Genomic DNA, 21293 nt, shown 5'->3' on the forward strand with positions numbered 1-21293 from the left:
ATACCAAGAGCCTTTCCTCAAGTCACTTTTTGTTAACCATTACTGCATTTAGAAAAGTACTTTCCGAGAACACACAAGCAAACAGTTGTTACTGCTAAAAGCCACCTAAACTTGCTGCATTTCTTGTATTTATTACATTTATTACACTAATAAATGTGATAGCTTATTACACCTTGGTTTATTTGTAATAAACCAAAAATAAACCAGTATTTCTGGCTTATTACAGAAAAAAAAAAACCAACCCTAAAAGGGTTTTTCTGTTATCCCTTTTCACTTACAACTGCATTTGTTTCATTTTTATGGATACAAACCCGCGAGGACAGGGAAAGCCAACCAGCCTGTTTGCACAGCAATTCACAGCATAACATAATTGGACTGTTGCTATGTTAGAGAGTAGTAGCTTAGACTTAAATTTTGACACATTTTCGTCACATTTTCTATTCCTACGGTAAAAAATGGCCACGTCTCTACAGACTAGCTTGTTCTGAAACTCCAGAGAGCCCTGAACCAGCTTGTGTCCACACAAATCTCGCTCTTGGCATCTGAAGCCTGTGTTTGAGCCCCTACCCTGGCACCTCACAGAACCACATCGGGACTCTAGAAAGCAAGCATCACGAGAAAAATCAGGCAGCCAAGAGTCACCGTCATTCCAGTCCATCCCAGCAGCGAGCTAACTGGGATTCCTCGCCACTCCCTTCTTCTAGTCCGAATTCATGGAAGCAGTGAATGAAAGTGCTTGTGAACAGCAAATTTCCACCAACTGAATTCAGAGTTTTGTAGCTGTTTCTTTCAAAGAGCTTGTTATTTTTAAAGCGCTCTGTAAATGTTTCATCTCTTCTGCTTTTAAAAAGATGCTGTAGACGTGCAAAACGCAGACACAAATCTATGGCACTTGAGAATTGCAGTTTAACCACTTATAAGCACAACTGTGTGGAAAAGGCCTGAATTATGTTCCTTTAATGAGCATTAACTTTACTTTTTATGCTTGGCATGTTTTTAACTAGATTCTGAAACAGATGAATTTCTGTGCTAATTAAAACCCAACGTTCAGAGGTCTTGAGTGCTGCCAGCTCAAGTCGAATACAGCCCATGGTCAATCCACTGGAAAACACCACCTCTCAAAAAAATATTTAAACATTTTGGAGCAGAATCAACATTCAGCTTTACAGTTTACCTCGAGTTCATTGAGCCTCTGGATCCTTGGTGTAAAGTGAAGCTTATCGACATCACATGCAAATGGAGGCTGCCAGTCCTGGAAAAACAGGAGAGCTTCATCAAAAGACCAGGAAAATTAAGGAAACTTCTCTATATGACAGTCAAAATCCAGGTGAGCAAAAAGCATGGAAGAGGTGTCCGTGGTGTCCAACCCCCCTCAGCACGTGCCCCTCCAGCCCAGGCAGGAGCCCCACGCAGCACCTCCCCACGGCCCAGCCTCTCGGCCTTCACACCCCACCGCGCTCCCAGCTGCGCTGAGGTCAGCTTCTGCTTCCAAATTACTTCATGTCCAACAAGCCTGGAAAGCAAGAAGGACGAGGTACGTCGAGTGAGCTTCACTGTCTACCCCTTCCGCCTTTAAAAGAGACAGATGATGAACCCACAAAATTAATTATGTTTAGGAACTAAGGATAAGCCTTCTGTGTCAGACCGAGCCCGTCCATCTTCTCCCTGCCCACACCAGGCGGCTAAAGGTGCCGCCCAGGCCGTTCGCCCTGGTCCCAGGCCAACCATTCCCAACCGAGCACCGTACGACAGCCGAGGGTCTGTCTGCCGGACAGCGAGAGCAGAACTCCCCAGCAAGCGCTGCCGCGCGAGTCACACCCACCCGGGTGCTTTAATTGGGAGTAACAGAGACTGAGCCACAACTCTGAGACAGGATGTCACTCATCGAAACGAATCCAGCACTGTTACCACGCGAAACAACGAACAAAGTGAGGTTTCATAAACCATGATCCAAACTGTAATGTCTGCCTCGGTCGGGAAAACGAACATTTGACAGCAGAGGCTTTAAATGCTCATGAAGGACAAACGCAGCAGTTAGCGCTCATAAATGCTGGTCTCCAAAACAAACAGCAGCTGCGCTAAAAGGCAGAAATAAAAACCTTCTTTTCTTAATTCCTTGTCTGTAAACATTCAGGAACAGCTGGAATATGGCCAATTTAAAAACAAAAAAAATATTAGTACTTTGACAAAATACCTGCAACTAGTGGTGTTATTTATAAATACAACTATAAAGCAATTTTATCTTTTCCATCTCTGACATCTATCACATGCGGTTGGTTTGGCAATACACAGCTTCACTAAACCAAATTAGATTTGATTTAAACTTGACAGTAATTTAGTACATACAAAGCTATCTTATTATCACTAATTACAGAATGAAGATAATGCACGTGAGAGGTACAGCGGAGTAAGACAAGAGCTTTCCACCAGGAAAAAGAGCAATGTTTACTCAATGCCTGCAGACTAAGGCAACTGAAGTAAGACCAGCATCAAGCAGAATATTTGTTGTTTTAGCAGACATACTCACTACACAAATTAGTGTCAAAACAGCCATAAAGAATTTGCAGAGCAATTATCTTGTGTACCAACGCCCAGGTTGAACTCTATACTGTAACAACCTCACTCTGTCACTAGAGCAAGCCCACGGCAGAATCTGGCATTTTCACAACTGGAAAGAAGGGAGGCAAGAGTCACCGAGAGCGTGGAGAACCTGCAGAGCAAAGGAGGACACCAATCTATGCATTTGATAAAACAGACGTTGACTAATCCAGACCTCTAAAGTTTTCTGATCCTACAAGGCAGTTTTGGCACATCAAAACTCAGCAAGGTTGAAATTAAAATTTGAACTGGAAGTTAGATGACAACAGGGGGACTGAGATGACAAATTCTCAAGAGGATGGTCAACCATCAACCAGTGGGACATGCTTCTCAATTATTCCTTTAACTGCAGGACTAAGCCTGGTATCCAACGGCTTGATGTTCTTAAGTAACTGGATAAAATTAACCCTACGTTTTTGTTCACCAGAACACCAAATGCAATGAAAATAGCAAGTCTGATGAAGGAAACATCTGGCATTCTTTTGTAATGTTCTGACAGCTGATGAATCATTTGTGGTCCCCAAACTGTAGGATAAGAAACATGACTAGGAACATTTAGGGCAAGATGTGAAGTGTTGTACTTCAACACGACAAATCTGAGTTTCAAGCTGAACCAAACGGTGATATCGTTAGTCACAAGTCTGGAGCTTGCTCTGTGCATGAAGAGACAGACAGAAGAGAAGCAGCCAAACCAGGAGAGGACACACGGTGGTAACGACACACAACACCCTCGGGACATGCTGGGGAGACTGCTGAAGGGAGGACTGCAAGATCCTGTGCGCTTTGCTCTGGGGAGGAGCCCTGAGGAAACTCTGCGTGCTGCTGGGGCACAACGGGAGGAACAGGATTCCCACCTGCTCCCACAGGTTCCGGCTCACGCCCAGTCTTAAAGAAATGAAGATACAAGGGTGCCCAGGACAGGTACCGCCTTAGGACCCACCGCTGGAAAGCGGGCTGTCTTCAGACAGGACAGAAGCAAGCTTATCCCCTCCGCTTACGAAAGCAAATGAAGTTTATTTGCATGATAACCAGCATGGCGCACCGAAACACACTGCTCCTGAATAACCTGATTAGCTCCATCCATCTCCTATTTACTACTGACTGGCATACATTTTGGGAAATTCTTTCCTTTTCCGCCAAAGATGCTTGCTCTAGCAACACACTGGTTACCTAGTTCATCAGAAAAAGTAACGTGACCCCAGACAACAAAAACTTCCACAGCGGGTATGTTCTGCACCTTGCAGCTGTTTCGTTTAGTGATACTGGATGGACACCACACGCCCCAGAACACTTTGATGGTACGTCAGCTGTTTTACAGAGAGAAGCTTTGGAAACTCACTCTGTTCAATACAGGACTTCCAGCAGACGGCTTTTCAGCCTATCGGGCAGATGGGTCCATCAACCAGAAACAAGAATTTAACAGCCTTAAAAGTGTTTAACTTTGAGTGAGGAGAGTCACTACAAGAACTTCTGTTGAGATATGTTAAATACGCTTAATGAGGTAACTGCTTTTAGCCTGGCTTTTGACGCTTTTAAGCAGGGAGAGCGGGGGGAAATGCATGCCATATATAATAGGTCATATTAAGTGATTGTAAAAAGACTCCCAACTTTAGAAACACTACTGCGCATCCCATTGATCACAAACCGTTTCGCATGACACGAGTCGCTCTTACAGACTCATTCTCCGTTTGCCATTTGGAGAAAGTTCAGCAGGTGTAGTAAACAGGCCTCCCTGACTGCCACCGCTTCATTCCAACGTGGAGCCCCCGAACTGCCTGAAACTGCAGTCGCCCACGAGAACAACCTTCATGGTCTTATATTCCAGGGTAGGGCAAGTTCCTCAACTCCTAACCAAGATGCGGTGAATCCTTCTCGAGCGAGCGCATTATTCGCTAGAAAGCCTGCACACGTCCTGAAGCACGACTCCAAGCGCTGCCCGGGCGGCGGCACCGCCAGGGGGCGCCCTTTCCCGGCCAGGGACCCGGCAGCGCGGCGGCTCCGCGGGCCGGGCTTTGCGGGGCCGGGCTTTGCGGGGCCGGGCTTTGCGGGGCCGGGCTTTGCGGGGCAGGGGGGGGGGGGCGGGGGCGCGCACAAACGCAGCCGCAGGGCCCCGCGGCCGGCACCGCCGCCCAGCCGGCTCCCACCAGCCCGCGCCCGCAAGGGCCTCACAGCAACTGGTCTGGATTTTCGCCTTAAAAAAAAAAAACAAACCAACCAACCAAACAAAAAAAACCAACCCAAAAAAACAAAACCCAAAAAAACAAAACACACACCCAAAACAACAACAACAAAACCCAAAAAAAACCCAAAAAAACCCCAAAAACCAAGCCCCAAACCCCAAAACCTCAAGTTTAAAAAGATCAATTTAAGTTTCTTTCAACAAGCGCGCTAAACACTAAGGATATGCAAACTCAAGAAAACCTGAATTTCCGAAAAACTCAGGAGTTTTCACACTGCCCGGACTCTTGGCCCGAAATGACTCTGTTGCCTTCTATTGTCTGTGCGGGACTGCCAGAAGCCTGCACTAGAGACAGGCAAAACCCTTTGCCGAGGTTAGCCCGCACTTGTAAACCAGACCTACTAGAATAAACCTGAATAGCCCATCCACGCAAAAAAAAAAAAAAAAAACCACAACACTGGCATCAAAATGTCAAACTTTTCTATAAACCTCACCTAGCTGTGCAGAAGGCGTACTCCAAGAATCACATTAATATTTCAAGCAGCAATGCAAACCACAAAGGCTCAGGAGAACTATTTCTGCAGTATCCTACACCCCTCTTTCCAGACCCGTTGGTACACAACGGCAGGCTTCGTGTAGTTTCAGCTGGCAGACCCTGCACCTCATCCAAACTCGCTCTCTAATTAAAACTTAACAACCCCCACTCCCCTGAATTCAAGTGAACAACAAACACCGCTGTCACTGGTAAGCTGCTCTGCAAGTTGGTTAGCTTCAGCTTTTCCTTTTCCCTTATCCTCATCTCATTTTTAACCAAATATCTTGTTTGCTCACCGTCCAAGAGGTTGCTCATGAACTCTTCCTGGAAGCTGTTTCAAGACATTTTTGAATACACAAATATCTTTTTGCTTCTCTTGACAGGACCGGCTTTGCTGTCCTGCAAATAAAGGTTTTCCTCGGGCTTTTTTTCTGAAACCTCCCCTATTTTTTTTCAACATCCCACGAAAACAGCAAGTAGCATTTCACTTGCAATCCCTCCAATGTCAAACACACAAAAAAAGTCATCACTGCCATTATTTTGCTAGACAGCGTCTCATAGGAAGATGCAAAAGAACATCTTCACAATTCTTGCCGGAGAACCGCTCAGTTAACTACAGCAATTCACCGCTTCCCAGGATGCCCACCCCGCGAGCGTGACCTACATTCTTTGTTCCCGGATCTACGATCTTGCCTTTGCCAAGGTGTTACACGATGGCTGCCTCCGCGACGAGGTCCCTTTTAGTCTCACGGTTTTATGACTACATTAAAAACACCCTCAAAAGAAACTCAGATGGCAGAATCTATGCAAAACTGACGGGCACCACAGTTTATCGCCCCGGCAGTGTCACTGGGTCACCCACAAAGCTTGCTTTAGAAGGGAACTGATCCCCCCTGACCACGTTAAAAGGCTGAGATGAGCTGGTAACTCCAACCAGCAGCTAACCTAGTTTGTGGAGACACGGGCCTTGCTTGCTCATTTTGAGCGCAGGCGATTTTTCCAACAAAGACACAGAATTCCTCCTTGCTAAGAAGGAACACTGGGTGCAGCAACATACCTGACAGAACTCTTCAATAATACAAGCTCGGTGGAGTATTCCTCATTTGAGACAAAACTGGCCTCCGCTATGTATCGCAGACTAGCAAGGCAGAACAAACACACCCACAAATCCTTCCCGTCTGAGAACTGCAGCTAAAGATGAGCTTGTCACCTCTCTCCATTGCAGTGTTTCTGTGCCAGCTCCAAACGAAGAGAAATCAAAGCTCGGGTAAGCTGGAGAGGATTCTCAAGCGTCAGGGTGAATGTTCCTTGGTACCCGAAGGCCGAGGACAGGAATTACACACAGGGTTTGAACACCAACACGGAACAGGTAGCCGGGGTCAGGTACAGGAGATACCAGACTTCATGGAGGCGACTGCGTGCAAGGAACAGATACGGAGGCTGTGGCAGCACCAGGCCAGAACAAGCCAAGTGCCTGCAGCACCGCACACACAGCTGGAGACACGCGGGGCGCTGGGGTCGGCACACTGGCAGCGAATCCAAGATCTCCCACTCACTTCGGAGGCATTGACCTAGACCTTGACGCAGAGCGTCCACCCATACTGGGGCCAGACTCAGCTGTCAGCACCCAAGGGCACCAGGCCCCAAGAGCTACTGCCATCTCCACTCAAGACACAGTACGTTGCAGACGGAGTGCTGGTCCGATCCCACCGCACGTCCCCAGAGGGTGTCTGACTGGTGAGCCGCACGGACAGTGCGGACGGCTGCTTCTGGAGGTCTCGCATCACAGTCCTCTGGAGACAGTCTGCGCCCTCTTCGAATCCACAGCCAGCAGCTTTCAAACCTGGACTTTAATCCCACTGTAACCGAGGTTAAGAAAATAACCGAACTTAACAGCCACGCCAGAGCAGAAGCAGCAGCTACGGACAACGCTGCTCGGCTTCGTCCATCAGCAGCCGCGGAGCCTCAGCTGACCAAGGCTCTGCCCGGGGATTCCCCTGTGGCTTCCGTCGCTGCAACGGCGCCCGTCTGCTGCCCGGCTATCGACACCGCTCTCCATTCAAGCCGCTCAGATTCATTTTCACTTGTAAAGCACCTACTTCCAGTGAAGAGCAGTTACTCAGACGCGCTTGAGGGTGTCAGGCTGTATGATCCCAGAAGTTCTCAAACACTCAACCTGGTCTCCTGAACACGCGCACAGCACTCCCCAGATACAATCCAGTCATTCGGGCTGGAGAGAAGCACATCCTAATGGATACACAGGCATAAATTAGTTCCATCCGCTGGCAGCTTCAGTTTCACTGCTGGGGAAGGGAGCTGTGCTTAGTCTGAAACTCTAATTTCAGCTTTTAGCTGGTACTTGTTCCTCTCAAGTTAAACAAACAAAAAGATACAAAAAGTCCTCAAACCTGCCACTACTATTGCCCCATATAGAAAGTTCCAGACCAAACTGTTTCATCTGCCCTCACTGGCAGAGTCTGGGTCAAGGAGAGGATATTCTCATCGTCCTTTAAGTGTTTTTCAGTGTTTCAGAGCTTCTGAAGTGCCGAAACCACTGGTGACCACAGCAGTGCTGCACACGGCAGCTGCCATTAGTAAAACCACACCTTTCTCACATTTTCCTGGTAACTAAAGATCAGAGGAGGCCAGTAAATAACCTACTCTGAATTTACCTCATTTCACAGTATGATCCCTGTATGGAACAGGGCAAATTCTTCATTTAAAGTAAAAATTTCCCAATGAGCTTCGGCAGCCGATCTATTTTTCTTCACAAGAATTTGACAGCACGCGAACAGGAACCTCAGCACTAAAATACCTCTTCCCAAAAATCCTGCCCATTCTTGACCCCACAGTGCCAGAGAGTGGCAAATCCACCACCACCCTTCATTTTTTTTCCTAACAGCTGATCATCTGCTCAGTTAAAAACGCATGCCCTGTTATCTAATTGACGTGAACCTGGCTTATGCTGAACAGGAACCAGCGGCTGAAGCACTTCTCATCAAGACTGACAAACGACGCGGTACCTATGATTTTCTCCCTATGAAGCTCACTTACGTATCGTAATTGAGTTATCTCTCTGGTTTCTTTTTGATAAAATCAACTGACCGAGCCTCTGCGTATCATCAAATCGGAGGGATCATCACGAGCAACTTCCTGTGTAGGGCACAGCACAGCAATTCTCTGCGTTAGCTCCTGTTTCAGCAGTGGTAGGTTTTACAACCCCAGGACCAGGAGATCGCCAGAACCCTCAACAAAGTTGCTCTGAAAGTGAATTGGTTTTAGTCTGTAGTTTAAGGAAGGGGTTTGGGTTTGTTTTGTGTTTTCTTTTTCTCCATAAAAAGCAGCAGCTTCAGTTCTCAGAAGCCTTTAAGTTTCACCACTCAAGCTTCGTTAAGGTCAAACTTTTCCAAATTCATTCTTGTATGAGCAGAACTTTCTTGACACTTCTCCATACTCTCTCTAGTTGTCAAATCTTTTTAAAACTCTCAAACCAGTGCGGTATTCCGAGTGCAGTATTTTCTGCTCTCATGCCACCACAGAGGTAAAGTCAGCCTGTTTTGCACCGAGAACCTCAAGAGCTGCATTCTCCAGTTTAGCCAAAGCACCCACTCTACCGTTACACTGGTTTCTACAAGGATCCACCGTTATTTTTCTACAATCCTCCCTCCTCTAAGACTGACCTACGTTCCTTTGTTCCTAAAGGTAAAACCTCACACTGAGTCCTACTTAAGTCATTACTGTTTCGTAACACCCATTGTTCGTTAGGCAGTTGGAATCCCTCTATGACAACGAGTTGCCCACCGTAAAGCTGCGAACTCCATGGAATAATTTCTTTTGTTCTTCTAGACTTTTAATGAAAATGAGATACCCTTGGCTTGGAGTTCGTAAAGACCATCAGAAACACATCCTTCATTACAAATTCTCATTAATAGGCGAAACGATTTGTGATTCCTTCAGCATTATATCAATTTTGCACAATTACAATTACTATAATGACAATACTGAAACACACTCAATTAATTTATAGATCTCAGACCATGACAACACAACGGACTTAACCAAATATAGAGAAAACAATAAAACTAATTTGGCAATACCAGGTTTCATACAACCATATTTTGTACTATCACCTTCCGAGTTCCTATTCGGGATGGTATCAGCAATTCTTCTGCCCTGGAGTGAGATGTGGTCAGTGACTCTTGCACCCATAAATAATTTAAACCCATAAGGAAGTTAATTCATCCTGCCCTCTTGACAGTTTCCCAGTATTCCAAGATTTACTGAAAAACGTGAGTCAATAATTTAGAGAACTCCAGTGTCAATTCCTTCAAGATTTCAGCTGTATTAATACAGGTTTTTCTAATCTTAAAATGCTAAGTTTTATCAGGGCAGACTTAAGGTTACTTGGAGGCCTTAACTGCCATATTTGTATTATTTAAAGCAATGAAATTTAGCCTGAATTTTCTCAACGTTCATGTTTGGCCATGGGAAAATGACGTTTTGAGTATATTGTATGTCACGGTATACACTGAAGTAGGTTAATACGGTAAGTAAAGCTTAAGTAATTGTTACTAGCTAGTTCTTCATGGCAGCAAAGCAACTACCCAGCGAAGCGGAAGGGTCCATTATCAGGAAAAACTCGGAGCAGGAATGGTATCATATGCTCTACGTTTTACCTTTTATTGTTGAAGCTAGGCTTCAAATTTATTAAGATTGTTTGCTTTCATTAATTACTATTAGCTACCTACTTCAAATAACAATGATACCATTCTCAAGTAATACTTCACTTAATTCCTCTCAGTGCCCCGAGTAATCTGCAGAGCTATCACAAAATCTTCCAGAAAGTAAGGCCACCCCTTGACACACCAAGTTTTGGAATAAAGCACTGTTCCAGATCACCGTTTAAATAAAGAAATCCTAATAAAGCATGTTTTCAGCTCACAGAAGAAAATTCTAACTACTAGACAGCACGCGATGGTTTGCCAACACCTTGCACACCATCCACTTTCCTGCATCTAGCTCCCCACCTTCAGACCAGCAGCAAAGAGTCCGAGCATCTCTAATTTACGTAGCACCAGAAGCAACCACCGCTCGTAAAGTCCCGTATCTCACCTGAACGCTTTGCTGCCGACGGGGCTGTCTACTTATGCTCCAGACTGTTGACACAAAGCCTTCGCTTTGCTGTTCCACACAAAATGGTGTCAGTGAATGGTGTCGCTTATTGTCTACAAGACAGTCATTGCAGTACCCCAAAATCACCCAAATCAGAGCAAAACTATAGTTGTCAGCGATGACTGGAACAAACTGGACTGGAATGAAGAGGAAAAAAGGTTCTTTTGAGTGCTCAACTGGAAGCTGCTACGCAGAAATTACACCTCCTGTTATATTCCTGGAGATTCTTTCATCCTGTGAACACGCAACAATCCCCCAGAATCCACCATCTTCCACCCAGACGTCCACCTAATGTCAGATCCCTCACAAAACAGCTCACTGTCCTCGAAACCTGCCACACAAGAGAAGCCACCACAGATGTGGTTTTCTCCAAGCTGACCTGGTGCCCAGCTAATGCCAGCAGAAAGGAAATAGAGAAGAAGATGACCTCGGTCCTTCAGAGCGCAGGGAGCTCTCCCCTTCGCGGTCTGGTGCTGAAACACCAAAGCCAGCGTCGGAGCGAGGACCTCTTCACGAGCAAATTGTGAAGCTACAGTTGGGCACCTCCAGTCTCACACAACGTTATTCCATATTGCAGTTCAGACACAAAATCCATCTGCTGATTTTTATCCAGCAGAGTTTAAGCTAAAATAATGCAAGCCCAGCAATTAAAATTTTAATTCCTTTTTCTGCACAGATCCTGACAGTTCCTGGTGCTGCCTACCTGCTTACTGGCACGTAACCACACCAAGAACGCCGGCAAAAGATTCACTTGGATGCACAAAGATTTCAAACCTCCACCGTGGCTAAACAGAGCATTTGGTTGGAACGCACGTAATTTTGTGAAAAGGTCAGTATAGTTTGTAGCTCACAGTATCATAAACCATTCGATTACACAGAAAAGAACAAATGAATATTCATTCTGTCTCTTATTTTCAGGAGGAAGGCCAGGAACTACGTCAGCTTCAAGGCTTTTTCTGGTAGATGTGGAAGAGCTCCCTCTATGCTCTAGGCTGGTGAACGAACAACCGCACTCGCACAAGTCCTCCAAGTAATTATAGAGGGTAGGTAAAACCTTGGTAGCTACGCTCTCATGAAAGCCAGGCCCCATACAACTACGAGGTGTTCAGCCCTCAGCAGCTCCAACTATTTTCATCCTACTTCTAAACACATCCAGCGAAACACATGATCATAAATACAGACAGATCACTAGCTCTTTACTGAGTGAAGATGAGAGTATACCAAAAATGCAGTTGTGATAAGCAATTAATTCCTTAGAAAAGCTGTTCATTTACGAGCCTCTAACAGACAATATAGCTTACAAGAAGCCTTTATTCTAGGGCTTTGGCTTTTTACACAAGCAGCCAAGAAACACAGATGAGATTTTTCAAAACAAATCACAAAAGAAAAAAAACCTTTGTAAAAATTCTGTTTTGCTCACAGTTGCTGAAATACTGTTGACAATATACAACCCCAAAAAGATTATTCTACTCCAAAATATTACATAAGTTCAATGGGGACTGTGTAATGAAAACCATCTTACCCCCTTAACCATGTCAGCATTTGGCTACGCTGCATGAAAAGGGACACTGGCATACCCTACCCCGACAAACAGCCAAGAGCCTTCTGCTGTGCGTTCATACCACTGCAAGTCGGGACTCTTCCTCCAGAGAACAGAAACATCTTCCTCTCCAACGAGACTCGCATTATTCAATCTGCCACAAACACTTCTATCATCTTAGTAACGCAGCAAGTTACTTCTATTTTAATTCGGAAGGAAAAGGATGGTTACCAACAGGAGTCCCGGCAATGATCAAAACACGAAACTGAGCAGCATGTGTTTCTGAACATTATTTCTTTGAACTCAAAGTCTCACTCACAAAACTTAAGTCTGCAGAAATGTTTTGTCAGCTTCGCCTCTTGCTGGATGAGCTTTACGGCTCTCAGTTGCTCTTTAGCGTTCTAGTTGTGCCGTCACGTTAACTACCTCAAGCCAGCTGCACCACCCTCCACTTAGAGAAAGAGCAATTCACTCAAAATAAAGATGATTCATGCGTGTTTGTTAATTAGATTTGTACTCTAAGAAGCCCCTCTCCTCACCAGTGCGGTTGTTTAGCCCTTTAAACAAACCAGCAATTCTCACTACACAAACTACGGTTCCAAGATCCTCACAGTATTTCTTGGTAAATCGAGTCGACCAACAAAAGGAAATCGGAATCCACACTCCAATCTGGAGCTCACTACCCCATCGGCCGAGGTGATGATGATGAAGACGAAGGCTTATGACTCTTCCCACTGTGTATTGCATTCTAAAATGGTGGCCATGTCTGTCTAGGCTTCAGCTCGCAAAGACACCGGCCCAACTCACAGCTGCAGAGTTTGCTGGTGCTCAACTTGAGGGAGCAGTCACGGCCACCAGCCCCGAGCCCCAGGCGGGCAGGGCCGGAGGCAGGGGGCCGCGGGGCCAGGAGCGGGCGAGGAGAGGTCTCCCCAGCCCTCCACCACCACAATGCCAACATGGAGGGCAACACCCAGGCAGCGCCGGGGCTCTGCACGGGGACCGCTCGCCCCCCGCAGCCGCTCCAGCCGCGCGGGCCCGGCCAACTCCCAACTTTCGGGGGCCCGAGCAGCGGGGGCGGGTGGGGGACGCCGAGCCCGGCGGAGAGTGCGGCGCGGCCGGGTCAGCCCCCCTCCCCGGCTGGCAGCCGGCAGCCGCTCCGGTTACTTTCCTGCCGGGCAACTCCGGCACTTGGGAGCGACTTTGCGGGAGGGGGACGAGGGGATGTGCGGGTGGTCGCCCTCCAGCCCCCGGCCCGGGGCGTTGAAACTTCAGAGCGGCGGAGGGGGCGGCCCCGCCTGCCCGGGGGTCACCTGCGCGCCCCCGGGGAGCGGAGCGGCCGCCGGCGGGAGCGGGGAGAAGGGGAAGGGGCTGGCGGTCGCCGGTGCGGGCCGGGCCGCCACACAAAGGCCGTTCCCCGGCGGCGCCATGCGGGCACTCACCGGCGGCGGCCGCACCTTGCAGATGCCGGTCTGCTCGGCGATGGGCCGGATCTTGTGGATGAAGGCGAAGGGGTCGGCGAACTCCTCCCAGCTGGGCTCGAAGACCGGGCACTCGGGCGGGGGCAGGAACTCGGCCATGGCCCGGGCCGGGGGCCGCTCGCCGCCGCCGCCGCTCCGAACAATCCTCCAACAGCCGCTGGGCCGCCGCGCGCCGCTGGAACGGGCCGTGCGCCTCCGCCGGGAGGGGGGGGGGGGGGGGCGGAGGCGCGGAGCGGCGCGGGGGGGGGGGGGGGCAGCGCAATGAGCTCGAACGCGAGAGAAAAAGAGTCCGCCCCGGCCTGGGCGGGGGGAGGGGGGGCGGTGGCCGCCCCGCCCCGTCACGCGCCTTTGTGAGGGGGCGTCGGGGCTGGACCCCGGGCAGGGCGAGAGCCGGTAGGGGCTCCCCCCCGGCAGGGCCGGGGCCGGGTCCTGTCAGCGCCGCTCTCGGGCCGCTGCCCTGCGCTGGGCGTTGAGGGCCGGGCCTCGGGACCTGCGCTCGCGAGGGCTCCCCGGGAGCCTCGGCCCCGCGCTGCGCTCGCTCCCGGCCGCTTTTGTGTGCGGCCTCGCGCCCCCGGCCGGCCCCGCTCCCGGCCGCTCCCCGCCAGCACCGCTGGTTCGGGGGAGGCCGCTCAGCCCCGCGTTCCTTGGGCCCCGTGCAGCGCCGCTGCTCCCCGTGCTGGGGCCGCTCTGTGTGCAGGGGCGGCCGCCGCGCCGCGCGGGGCCGTTAAACCGCTGCTGCCCCCGCCAGCGGCGCACGGACCGGCGGCCCCTCGAGTTCTGTTTACATGCGCGGAGGGATCCGCCCCAGCTGACAGCCACCACCGGCCGGCGCTTCTTTTTTTAAAGAGCCTCTTCGCTCGCCGCCATTGGCTGCGCCTCTGTCGCGTCACAAGGAGGGGCGGGGCCGCCCGGCTCCGCGCGGACGCATTGTCTGGGCCCGGGCCGGCGGGCGGACGCCGCCAGCCCCGGGCGGCCCAGGCCCGGCCGCTTTGTTCGGCGTGGCCGGGCGGGGGGGGGGGGGGGTGCCGGGCCCATTGTCCTGCCACCGCCCCCCGGGAGCGCAGCCCCCTCCCCTCCGGTAACGAGGACCGGGGGCTCCCCCCTCAGCGGGAGCGCGGTGAGGTGCCCCTCCTCCCCGCGGTGCTCGGGGCTGGGGGGGGGGGGGCCCCGCCGCAGCAGCAGGCGCCGCACGTAGCGCACGTGCGTGGCCGGGCGGCCCCGCCCCCTCCCCAGTCCGGCCGCCCGCGCCCACTCGCGTCCTCGCTCCGCCCAGCGACCCACGGCGGTCCCGCCCCCACGGCCCCCCCCCCCCCCCGCACCCCCACCCCCCCGCCATTTACTGCGCAGCGGCGGGGGACCCCAAGGCGCGGGGGTCTGCGGCAGCTCCCGGCACCGTCCCGCAGCGGACCGGGCGCTTCACGCGTAAGGCCGCACTCGGTGATGGCAGTAGCTCTAGCGGAAAGTAACCTTTGTGCCGTCACAGCCTGCAATTAAAAAAAAAACCCACCCCAAACCCACAACTTGTAAGAGGAGCGCACAACGCTCGTGTCGTTTCAATGAAGCTCCGCTTACCGACCTGCGCTTTGGAACCAAACTTTCAGACGGAGTCACTTCTTTATTAACAAAATGGCTGGAAAACGCAAACACGCACACGGTTTCGAAGCTGACGGTCGGGGGTTCGGGGCCCGCGCGTGATTTCAGCAGCTGAAACGCAGGACAGACTTTCATCGCACCCATTCTGTACCGTTCAGCTCTCCCCCGGGATGAACACCTTCCACGTGAAACGTTCAGAGGCAGGAGGAAGCTGTCAGCTATCTGCACTGCTCCTTGCCCTTCGAATAAATAAAAAATTGCGTACAGAGCACTCACTGTCAGTTCAACACAATAAGCCTTATTCTTTTCCTCACTTAAAAATGGAGGCAGAAAAAAAATTAGAATCGGCTTTTGCAAAGCGTACTTGTGCAGAAAATGGCAAAGGGAGGGTTCCTCCATCCCGAGCCACCGTCGCTGGAGCCTTCCCGGCTGCAAGCCCAGGGCGATGCGGAGCCGAGCAGGCCTGACACACGGAGGGGCCACCGGACGCGTCCCGGCCCAGGCACAGCCGCCCCGCGCCGCAGAGGGCGCAGGGAAGGAGTCACCTGCTCTGGGGCCAGCTCCACACACCGAGGCTGTGCTGGGTTGGGACGGTGCCCGGTCTGAGCCAAGCAGTGGATCAGCACGCATCCAAGAAGGCGCAGCACGGGGCGTCAGCTGTTTTGAAAGGCTCACCCTTGCGGGGACGCGCTCGTCCCGGGCGTCACACCCTCATCAGGCTTTAGGGAAACAGCCCAGCTCGGTTCTCGGAGCCCTGGAGAGACCTCGGCCACTGGAGAATCTCAGACTTCCAGGAGCTCTGCGAAGAGGCTCCTGCCATCTCCTCTGCTGAATTGGATCTACAGCTGACAGAAGTCACTGAACCCGCTTCCTCACACAAAAGCGGGACCAGGCATATCTTAAGCCATAAGTGTAAAATACACCGTTTCTGTTTTGTACTTTCATTTCGCACCAAGGGAACCTCCAGTATAAATCACCTAACACCACAATCTGGAGAGAAAACTAAGCTGCTTAATCACCGTCCAACAGCTGCTCTGCATCACATCCGAAACAGAGGCGTCTGGCACAGAGGAGAACGCTTTGAGCAACGCTGCCTTGGTGACTTTGGGTCTGAGAGTTTCCTCAAGAGTTTCAAGGATGCTTAAGCACCACTGGTTTCTGGTGTACGGCAAATAAAGTCTTTTTGGTAATGACTCCCCGAGGACTCGTTCTGTCAGAGCTGGAAGGACCATGTTTAGCTGAGCCGTTTTTGCCGATACAGTCGCATGCAAAGGCCTCCTGGGGGACTCTGGTGGAAAAACACTCAAGACGCAGGTGCTTTACCTGGGAAGTTATGAGGGAGGAGAAAAAGCACTTGCTACAAAGATCTGAAGGTGGGCAGAGCAGGGAGATCGAGAGGTGGCCCAAGGATAAAAAGCAGGTGCCTTGAAGGGAGGCAAGGGGGCTCAGGTCTGGGTGAGATGGAGATTGAAGGTAAGCAGTACGCCCTGGAGGGCCTGTGTACCCCATCAGACATCTTACTTGTCTCTCCGCCTTACTACCTGCTCACGTAAATGCTCCATCAGCACAAATGCGTACTTCTGCATGCTGCCTTCTCTCCTACCCTCCTTCCACTGTGACATCTGCAGAGTGGTTGTGGTGGTCAGGGGATTAGCGTGGCACAGAACTGTCCGGCTTAGAAACCAATGGCTCTGGATTCTGTGACGAATTCCCCAAGTATTACGGAAACGCAAGCCGCAGAAAGGAAAGCAGATTTCACTCCATTGGAACGAGAATGCAGACATTCTTCATGGTTCAGTTGGCTCTCATTAATTAAAACCTTTTATTAGATAGGCTTTCTTCAAGCCTGTTGTATTTGTTCCCAGGAGCAGAATCTGCTGCAGTTCAGTATTAGACCCAAGAGACACCACAGCTGCTGTCCTGGCAGGGACATCGAGAAATAAGGGTTCAGGTTGGCCCAAGGCGAGGAGCGTCAAGGCTTCTGCCTGAAGGGAACCCGATTACTCTTCACTGGGCCAGGGGTTTTTCCTTGGCAGTCCCTCCATCCCCACTCAGTTGTGCCCAGTCCCATGCCTAGCTGTGAGCCTCTAAATAGAGCATCTGTCCAGAACCCTTCACGTTCGAGCGTCCCCTCACACGCTGCTTCAGCACCGCTTTCTCCACACAGCAGTTGTTCACAGGAAGTCCCACCAGCCGGTAGGGATGTTTAGTTAATCCCATTTTGTGTTTTGTTGAATGGGAATCATATTGCAAACCTTTCTACTAGCACAAGCCTCCCCTTTGCTCTTCTGCACTAGCCATCATCTGTCTGCCACACCTTGTTCATAAAGCCTTTGTTGACTTGCTTGGGTTTAGATAACTGACTTGGACAATGCAAAAAAAATAATCTTTCCCCTTTTATGTACATGCCCATGCTATCCTAGACCACTTGCTATAGAATCATAGAACAGTTTGGGTTGGAAGGGACCTTTAAAGCCCACCCAATCCAACCCTGCACGGAGCAGGGACATCTCCAACCAGATCAGGTTGCTCAGAGCCCCGGCCAGCCTGGCCTGGGATGTTTCCAGGGATGGGGCATCCACCACCTCTCTGGGCACCCTGGGTCTGTGCTCCACCACCCTCAGCATAAAATTTTTTTCCTGATGTCCAGTCTGAATCTTCCTCTGTTTTAAAAACCTTCACCCCTTGTCCGGTCACAGCAGGCCCTGCTGAACCGTCTCTCCCCACCTTTCCTGCAGCCCCCTTTGGGCACTGGGAGCCGCTCTCAGGTCTCCCCCGGAGCCTCCTCTTCTCCAGGCTGAGCAGCCCCAGCTCTCTCAGCCTGGCCTCACAGCAGAGCTGCTCCAGCCCCCTCATCATCTTCCTGGCCTCCTCTAGATTTGCTCCAACAACTCCATGTCCTTCTGATGCTGGGGGCTCCAGAGCTGGACACAGTACTCCAGGTGGGCTCTCACCAGAGCAAAGTAGAAGGGGATAATCCCCTCCCTCGACGTGCTGGCCACACTGCTGGGGGTGCAGCCCAGGATGCGGTTGGCTGTCTGGGCTGCAAGAGCACATTGCCGGCTCCTGTTGAGCTTCTCATCCACCAGCACCCCCAAGTCCTTCTCCTCAGGGCTGCTCTCCATCCATTCTCTGCCCAGCCTGGATTTGTGCCTGGGATTGCCCCACCCACATGCAGGACCTTGCACTTGGCCTGGTTGAACCTCATGAGTTCAACAAGAACTCATGAACAAACTTCAATTTTTTCCTTTTCAGAAAAAGGCTGGGTACCATTTCAAACAGAGTAATTCCAGTTAAGTCAGCACTAACTCAGATCGATACTTGGTAGCTTTGAATCACATCTCATCCGTTTTCCAGGCACACACTACAAAGCTGTTAATTCCAGTGCTAAGAACAGGGGAGCTGCTAGCAAGAAGCAGAGCCTCAGTCAGGAGAGAGCACCTTTCATCCCAGCAGCCTGGAGTCTGTTCAGTTTAATCCGGTAACACAGCAAGAGCTTTTACTGCAGCCAGCTCCTCTGGCACCCACTGGGTGCTGGTTGCATCGGCCTGGGACAACAGGAACACAGAGATGAGCTTTAGGAGAGACCATACCTGGGCCTCCAGGCTGACAGAAGGTATCTGCACTTTGGACACTGGAGGCTCTGCAATCAGCAATACTTAAGAAAAGATGCTAATATTACTCAAGCTTCACTCCTTCCAGCATTGTCTAGAAGCAAGTTGGGAGGCGATGTGGCCCATGAGGGTCCAAGTTTTAGACTCTCACGCCCAGAGACAATCAGCACCACATATGGAGTTTACAGCCAGGTGTTTTAGAAGTCATAGATAAGTGAAACTCCACTGAAGTCAAAGCACTCATTTCATCAGAGAGAGTTTGGCCTAATTAAAATACTATGTGTTTAGATGATCACAGTACAGGGCAGGGAGGGAAATAAGCTGAGCCTCTCAGCGCTTTAAGAAAATAGGTTCCTGGGAACAAACAGATTTAGTAAGCAGAATCTATGACAGATCAAATCAAACCAGTTTTCCTGGGCAAACCACCAGCCTGTACAAACCTGCAAAGCAGTTTGAGTTTCATCATCAAGGCCAGAAAATGGGTTCACATTTTCCAGAAAGGCAGCTGCTCCCAGGGATGCTGATGCATGTCCTTGAGGAAGGACCTTGAGGTGTAGAGCTGCTGCCATCTCAGGACCCTGGTTAGAAATAGAGTATTCTGGATGTACCAGGCTATGGACAAGTTATAAGCATCGCGTCCAGGTCACGGACATCATACTGACTCTTGCTTTGATGCTGGTACCCGGACTGATTGTCTCACGTTGTGTCCTGGCTGACTGAGCCTCGGCAGAAGCATTCTTAAGATGGAGAATTAGGTACTTTGCTTGCGACTTTTGCCAGAAGAGAAACATTAGTTTCAATACACAGATGCCCTGGTACTTTTTTGCCTTTCTTCCAGAAGCTGCCCTGCTCCGTACTGGCTGACACGCCTGCTCCACATCTCCACGATGTCTTCTGAGGAAGCCGAAGAAGAACCACTAGCTCCTAACTCCTCAGACTGCAGGCTGAAGATGTCAGCTACAGGAAACCATGCAGAGGGGCCACACTGAAGGGGCAGGCAGGAAATCTGAGCCTCATTTGTGGGCTAGAACTGAGCCAGCTGAGGACGGAAGTCCCACAGCTGCACACAGCTCTAGTGGGGACTATGTCAATAGACAGGTAAAAACAGCTGGAATGCATGTGGTGGAATAAAATACCTCTGCTCAAATACAGAAAGTCCCCTGCAGTTGTGCAACTGCCTTCAGCATTACTTTTATTAATAAAATTCTTAAAGTCCCATAGCCTATCATTACCTACTATTAAAGGCTGAGTAAAGCCTTACTCCAAATCCTTGCCCAGACTGCCATAAGAGCAAGGATAAGCAAGCCACAACCTTAGGAAGCGCTGGAAAGGCAGAGCTGAGCTGCCGTTTCACACGCCTCACTTTGCTCGCAGGCAACTGCTGACTCAGGCTCAACAAATTAGGGTTGTACCTTTTTGCTCTCCAGCAGGCTAATAGCAGACAGCAGCAGTGTGGGACACCACCTGCTTCCAGGCAGGACATGCAGAGGGTGGGATTCTTCCTGTTACATGTAGAGGCTGACAAGGGCCCAGTCATCACTGGAGCACTTGGACAGTCAGTGAGGGTGAAGCTTTAAGGTTCGTTATCTTAAAGCAGGTGTCTAAAATAGGTCTGAGTAACTCCACTGTAAAATCTCCTTATTTCTCTGCATTCACTGTACAAGGAGCCTTGGGTGACTAGCTCAGCCTCACATCTCGATGCTTGGGAAAGTGAACCCCCCTACGAAGCCCTGGCAACACAACAGAGCAACTTGGGAAATGTGACTTGCCATGATGCATAAAACTACAAAGCATACTTTTTTTTTCTTAGAAAAAACTATTTCCGAAATGAAGATGCAGCTTTTCCACCTCTAACCTCTCAGCTACAGTGAAACAGAAAGTACCATCACAACTGTTCCCCCAAAAATATCTGAACACAGCTGTGGTTTCTGCACAGGGAGAGTAGAGGCAGCATCAAAAGAAACCTCAGAGAGGATTGTACCTTCCACCAGTCTTGCTAAGCCCACTGTCACAAGGTGGTGACGCATTGCACCGCCACAGATAAACCCACAGCCCTCCTCTCCACAACTCGGTGTCACTACACAGGCCCAGGCAAGGAGGGAAGGTGGTTTTGCAGAAAATGTTGCATTAACAAGTCTTGTTCCTAGTCAAGCTTCCTGCCTCTACTACAGCTGAAATCCCCCATTAATACTCAGACATATGCTCCAGGATTCACTTGATTTTAGACACATAAGGGTAATGTTAAAGAGACAATAAGGAGACTTCATTAGCTTGTGCAATAGCGTAGGACCCAAGAGACCTTTATATTTGTGTAACCTGCACTCAGGATGGATTTACATGGCTAGTTCAAATATGCAGATACTACCCAAATCCTCAGCACCCCCCACGCCAACAAGCTACAATGCAGGTTTCAAACAGCATGTATGCACAAAGTCATCTAAGCCCCTGTGGGTCCCTTGAAATACACTGAGATTTACAGTCCAAGGCTGAATAGACAAGGAGTCAAAACACAGGGAAGTCTGGTTTTTAAACCACCATTCACTGGTGAAGAGCCATGGAAAAACTGCTTCTAGAAGGGATTTAA

The 21293-nt window shown here is 50.2% G+C and overlaps 1 protein-coding gene across 1 annotated transcript in view; it reads right to left on the reverse strand.

Moving 5' to 3' along the window:
* Positions 1-13664, reverse strand: part of KDM5B (lysine demethylase 5B) — a 55200-nt gene extending 41536 nt beyond the window's left edge. Inside the window, exons 1-2 of the mRNA XM_086765547.1 lie at positions 13464-13664; positions 1175-1252 (exon numbers count right to left, since the gene is read on the reverse strand). Coding sequence (XP_086621673.1) covers positions 1175-1252; positions 13464-13601 — 216 coding nt within the window. The 5' untranslated portion in view covers positions 13602-13664. The remainder of the gene's footprint in view (positions 1-1174; positions 1253-13463) is intronic.
* Positions 13665-21293: the final 7629 nt, after the last annotated feature.

This window comes from Chlamydotis macqueenii, chromosome 23 (genome assembly GCF_036417535.1).
Source record: "Chlamydotis macqueenii isolate bChlMac1 chromosome 23, bChlMac1.mat, whole genome shotgun sequence".
Taxonomy (NCBI): Eukaryota; Metazoa; Chordata; class Aves; order Otidiformes; family Otididae; genus Chlamydotis; species Chlamydotis macqueenii.